Below are 6000 nucleotides of genomic sequence, written 5' to 3' on the forward strand. Positions count from 1 at the left end.
CATCGGGTCCTAGGGCACATGTGGATGTTAAAAGGAAGTGTTCAAGCAAACCTGGCTAGTTCACCTTTCCTTGGATACCTCGTTTAGCTGAAACAGGCCGAGTTTTAGAGCGATCGGCTTTGATGCTCTTTGGGTCCCTCAGCATTCTTCCAATCTAACCCAAGCACCCAAATACCGTCGGGGTGCCCCCACCCTTGCCCCACACCTTTTCACCTTCCAACAGAGGAAGACCCCAGGCCAGAGACGATGATCTCCCCGGAAGCAAATGGCCCTCAAACCCCATAGGGCGGCCCTACCCTCTCCACTTTCTGTCCAGCATCTCCCTCTAGCCTGGAGCTGTCTCGAACGCCCCTCAGCCCCAGCCTCTGGTTGGGCCCGACTCTCCCACACCACCCGCCACTCACCTGAAGCGGCCCCCGCAGTGCTGGCATTGCTCGCCCACCCAGCCCGCGGGGCAGACGCACTGGCCGGTGCCAGGGTTGCAGCGACCGCCGTTGACACAGGGCCGGTCACATTCCTTGGCCTCGGCTGCGGCTGAGCCCGACACCGCCGCCGCCGCCGCCGCGGCCTCGGCCTCGCAGGGCAGCAGCAGCAGCAGCGGCGGCGAGAGCAACAACAGCAGCAGCAGCAGCCGTGGCCGCAGCGGCTGAGACAGCAGCCGCGGGAGGCGCAGCCCGGCCCCCAGCCCCGGCCTCCCAGCCCTGGTCACGTCCCAGTCCCGGTGCGGCCCGCCGCTCCTGCCCGCGAGCGCTGCCGTCGCTGCCGTCCTCCTCCTCAGCCTTGCCTCAGTCGCCGCCGCTGCAGCCACCATCTTCCCGGGGCTGAGACGGCGCCCCGCGAACACATACACACACACCGCACGGCCGGCTCCGCTTCGCCTGGCCGTGCGGGGCGGGGCTGTGCGGACGGTGGCTCGTGCAGTCCACAAGGGGACCACAGCGGAACAGTGGGCGGGGCCAGCGCGCGCGTGCACGAGTGCGTGCGTGCGGGGGCGCAGACAGCGGTCTCCGGCGGGCGCGGCGCCGGGAGCAGTCTTCTGACTTGGACCCTAGAAGAAGCTGAATCCCGTCTGCGCTGTCCCCGCGGGCGAAAGCTCTAGTTTTCTCCCTTCGCCTTTCGCCCGCGGCGGCGGGGTTGCAGCCCCACTGGATGCCTAGGAGCCGACCGCGTTGAGTGTTGCCCTCCTAGAGACCCGGCGCTCTGCCCTAACTCCAGTTGCCGGACGGAAAGGGCACAGGAGGCTGCGTCGCAGCGTGGTGCTGGGTGCGGTACTGTAGAAGCCAGGCTTCTTTCGAGCCTCTGTAACACAAGAGTCAAGAAAGAACACATGTAGAACCTGGCATAGGCCGGGCGCGGAGGCTCACTCCTGTAATCCCAGCACTTTGGGAAACCGAGGCAGGCGGATCACTTGAGCTCTGAGATCCGAGACCAGCCTGGCCAACGGGGTGAGACACTGTCTCTGCTAAAAATACAAAAATTAGCCTAGCATGGTGGTGAGTGCCTGTAGCCCCAGCTACTCCAGAGGCTGAGGTAGGAGGATCGCTTGAGCCTGGAGAGGTCAAGGCTGCAGTGAGCTGCAGTCGCAGCACTGCACTACAGCCTGGGCAACACAAGACCCTGTGTCAAAAAATGAAGAACCTGGCATGTAGGCTGTGCTCAGTAAATGCCTAATAGACTGAATGAAGACACACAGCCAGGCCTCTTGGTAACATGGACTGTAGCTGACCAGACCCCCTATCTTTAATTCTGTAAAAGTTTGGAGTTACCTTGCTCCCCACAATTTGCCCTCCAACCATCTTCTCTGAAGAGTGGGCAATATAGAATTAGGAACTGGAGCTCACACAGACCTGCCCCTTCGTGTCTGGTAGTTGTTATCTGGTGTCCCTCAATGAGACATGTCTTCCATCAATGTAGCCTTTTATGGTCCTTGACCATGGAATCTGGACTGGGTCATGATTGAGACCATGAGAAACCATGACTCAATTTCACCAATAGAAGAAGGTGGTAGGAGTAGCAATGTCTTGTTTCTAGCTCTGAGCTTAAAAAAGACCTGGCAGCCTTGGCCGGGCACGGTGGCTTACGTCTGTAATCCCAGCACCTTGGGAGGCCGAGGCGAGCAGATCACGAGGTCAGGAGTTGGAGACCACCCTGACCGAAGTGGTGAAACCCTGTCTCTACAAAAAATACAAAAATTAGCCGGGCGTGGTGGCACGCACCTGTAATCCCAGCTACTCAGGATAGTCGCTTGAATCCAGGAGGCAGAGGTTGCAGTGAGTCGTGATCGCGCCACTGCACTTCAGCCTAGGGGACAGAGCAAGACTCTGTCTCAAAAAAAAAAAAAAAAAAAAGACCTGGCAGCCTTGATTTTGAGCTGTTGGTGGTCATGAGCTGCACCCCTTTAGCCACCCTGCTGGAGAGAAACCACGTGCAGAGACCACTTGGACTTGGAGAGGGAGAGCTAGGCCACTCGGCTGGTGGAGCCATCCTAGCTAAGGGATCAGTCATTGAGTGAAGAAGCTATCTGGGTTGGGTTATTCCAACCATCTGGGCTGTTCCATGTTACCCACAACAGTAACAGGTCTTTCCTAACTGTGACTTATCCAAAATCCTAAGAAATAACTCATTTGTCATTTAACCCTTAAATGATGAATTATTTATAATTTTTCATAAATTATGATTTATGTTATTTTAAGCCTCTAAGTTTTAGAGAGGTTTGTTACTCAGTAATAGATAAGCAGAACATTGTCCGACATAACGCTTGTGCTATGAGGAATATTCTTATGGCACCTACCTCAGAATTTGGGCACCTTACAGTCCCTGGGAAACAAAGAAAAACCCTCATAGACCTGTGGAGCCTCTCAGCTTTACCTCAGAGTATGGAATTTTAAGGTTCTAAGATGGACTTACACACTGATACCCAGGTCCCACTCTCATACTCAGGTCCTGACTGTCCTCACTGCATCTTCTTCAAGCCTGGTGAAGCTGAATTGCACAAAAGCCTTACCCCCAGCTCTACATCCACACATACTCCCCATTCCTACAGGAAAACTCTTGTTCGGCCTAGGCCTTAGCACTGACATTCTGGTTTGCAGGTTATGTTTTTGCCGTGTAGGATTTTGAAATTGAAGACATGGCCCTACCCTCTGGCAGGACCCCATCAGATGGGGAGGCTGGCATAGGCCATGCCCTAGCTGTAGGAGACATTGCTCCCCCTACTCTTCCAGGCCAGAAGTGAACAGCCCTTTCCTTCCCTTCCCTCCCCACAGCAAGACTGAACCCAGACTGTGAAGTTTCACATGATTTTACCAACATTCAGGGATAACAGAAAAGGTGTGCATCTGAAGAACAGCAATCCCTAGACTAGATATTGCTACTCTGAAGCCTTAGAATCTTGCTGCAGCAAACATTCTTTCTTACTTCCTTAATCTACTCCCTTCTCTGGTTCTTTTTCCTTAGCTTTCAAACTTGCTCAAATTATTTTGTCCTTAAAAAACAAACACGCTGGGTGCAGTGGCTCATGCATGTAATCCCAGTGCTTTGGGAGGCCAAGGTGGGAGGATCACCTGAGGCCAGGAGTTTGAGACCAGCCTGGACAACATAGTGAGACCTTGTCTCTACAAAAATTTTTTTAAAAAATTAGATGTGGTGGCGTGCACATGTAGTCCCAGCTACTTGGGAGGCTGGGGCAGGGGGATCACAGAGCCCAGGAGTTTGAGGCTGCAGTAAGCTATATTTGGACCACTGCACTCCAGCCTGGGCAACAGATCAAAACCCTGTCTCTAAAAACAAATAAAGAAACAAAATCTTACCTGCTATCTTCTTTTTCCTTTACTGCGTTTATCAAAAAGTCCCCTACACATTCTACGTCTGTGTGATAGATTAGAGATGGCTGCAAATTCTCTTACATTCCTTCTATGGAGAGATCAGGTCTAATCCTTGGCCCCACCCCCACCCCCACCCCCACCCCACTCTTTGAATCTAGCCTGGCCTTAGTGGTTTGCTTGACTGATAGACTATGGTGGAAGTGACGTACTGGGATTTCTGAGGTCCCAGAAATGGGACCTTATGTTAGGTCATAAGAAGTCTTGCAGCTTCCTCCTGAAGTGTCTTGGAACACTTGCTCTGGGAAAGCCAGCTGCCATAAAAGATGTCCAGCTACCCTGAGACCACCATGCTGTGAGGAAGCCAGCCCCCAGCCATTCAAGTCTTCCCAGTTGGGGCCCCAGACAATCATGAAGCAAGGGGGTGTTGTAGCTGCTGAACCCACCCCAAACTGCAGATACATAAGCAAAATAAATGAGTGTACTTGTTTAAGCCATGAGCCAACTGGGGACAGTTTGTTACACAACAATAAATTACCAGAATACTCTGTACCCTGGTTCCTCCAAGGACAAGAATAAGTCTTGTGATGTGGACTTGATTAAGAATTTAAAATGACAGTATAATTGTATATAAATATATAATCTACAACTAGTCATCTATATGTAATACACTAGTATCATTGTCCAGTTGCTTCTCATGAAGGAGGTCACCGTAGTCACCGTAGCTTCAGAAGTGCCTCTGTTGGACCCCACGTGCCTTATCACCAAGATTCTGCAGCTGTTCTGCCTGAAATCCCTTTTTTTCCACTGGTCTTTGTCATGGTGGTCATTTCCAGGTCCCAGAAACTGTAATGCCAGTGGCAAAGAATACCCAGGCTTTGATACAAATTGCTCTAAGTCCAGACACTAAAATAACATAGTTCTTGCCAACTGCATAACCAAAAGGGTTTGTATCCACTTGGTTAGTGCAGGATGGTTTGAAGGTGCCTGTGCCTATTCTTTTTCACTCAAGTAAGGCATCTTACTCACCTTGGACCTTTCTCTGATTTCATGTCATCCCTTCCTGTATCTTTGCTTTCATTGTCTCCAAGTCATGGACATAGATGGATTTTATAATTTTTGGCTTTTACTCATGCAGTGTCTTCGGTCAGATTCCCTAGAAGCAGAACCCTGAAACAGGATCTGAGTGCATAATTTATTGGAAGATTGCTCTCGGAAGAAACACAGTGAAGGAAGCAAGATAGAGCCCAGGAGGGGGTTGAGAAAAGATGTGGTCTGGTCTTATCTAGAGTTGAGCTTCAGCCTGATCCTATGGAGAGCCCTAGAGCGTGAATTGTACCGTAGAATTGATTCCACTTTGAGGTAAGGGAGCAGCATTTTGTACACACATCTCTTTCAGCAGGCAACATTCACAGCAATAAGAAGGATCCTATAAAGGAAATTTGGGAGGGGTACCAATAGATACAAATAGTTAGCTCCATGTATGTGTAATACATATAACAAATATTTGTTTATCAAATACCTACTAGATAGCAAAGATTGAATACTGCTCAAGTAAGATCTGATTGACCATCTGACTTTCCCCCAAACATCACCAATCCTCATTCTGCAGTTTGAAACATTGATATATTTTATTGTCCCAAAGTTCTCCTTATACTTTTAGTCAATGTGTGACCAAGCAATTCTCTAATTATAGATGTTAAAATCTCACCTAGAAGGTAAGCTACTATGTTGCCTGTGAAAGAGGTTGATCCTGAAGGTTTGGAACAAACACAACTGAGAGGGTTCTAGGTAGGAATAAAGTGCCATTGAAAGCTCCAATGGATATCCCACTGTCAACCAACCAGCATAAGATTCCAATAGTCCTTGGCAGACTGTAAGAGAAAGTGTTTAGGAGTCCCTGATCTGGGAGCATAAAGTTATACCTCTGAGCTGTTGGCAGAGCTCCTGGTGGCCTCCTCAGACAAATCCCACAAGTACAGGAGTTCACCTTTATGTCAGCTCAAGGGACAAGACCCTGCACTGGGATGAGCACATCAATTTAAAGGCAGAAGACTTGAAATTTCTATTGGATGAGCTAGATTCATGCCCCCTCCCCCAAATTTCTACAACAGAGAACAAAAATTTTCTCTTGTATATAGATAAGATACTATGAAAACAGTACTACTGTAAAAAGACA

The 6000-nt window shown here is 49.9% G+C and overlaps 1 protein-coding gene across 2 annotated transcripts in view; it reads right to left on the minus strand.

Annotated features, from left to right (window-relative positions):
- The window catches only part of ATRN (attractin), a 172210-nt gene extending 171264 nt beyond the window's left edge, over positions 1 to 946 (minus strand). Inside the window, exon 1 of one of the 2 annotated variants that reach the window (XM_024238860.3) lies at positions 405 to 919. In XM_024238860.3, the coding sequence (XP_024094628.1) occupies positions 405 to 811 (407 nt within the window). In that variant the 5' untranslated portion in view covers positions 812 to 919. Of the gene's footprint in view, positions 1 to 404 lie in introns of both variants that reach the window. The other variant, XM_024238861.3, reaches the window with a different exon arrangement.
- Between the last annotated feature and the right edge of the window lie 5054 nt (positions 947 to 6000).

The sequence above is a fragment of the Pongo abelii genome, chromosome 21 (assembly GCF_028885655.2).
Source record: "Pongo abelii isolate AG06213 chromosome 21, NHGRI_mPonAbe1-v2.0_pri, whole genome shotgun sequence".
Taxonomy (NCBI): Eukaryota; Metazoa; Chordata; class Mammalia; order Primates; family Hominidae; genus Pongo; species Pongo abelii.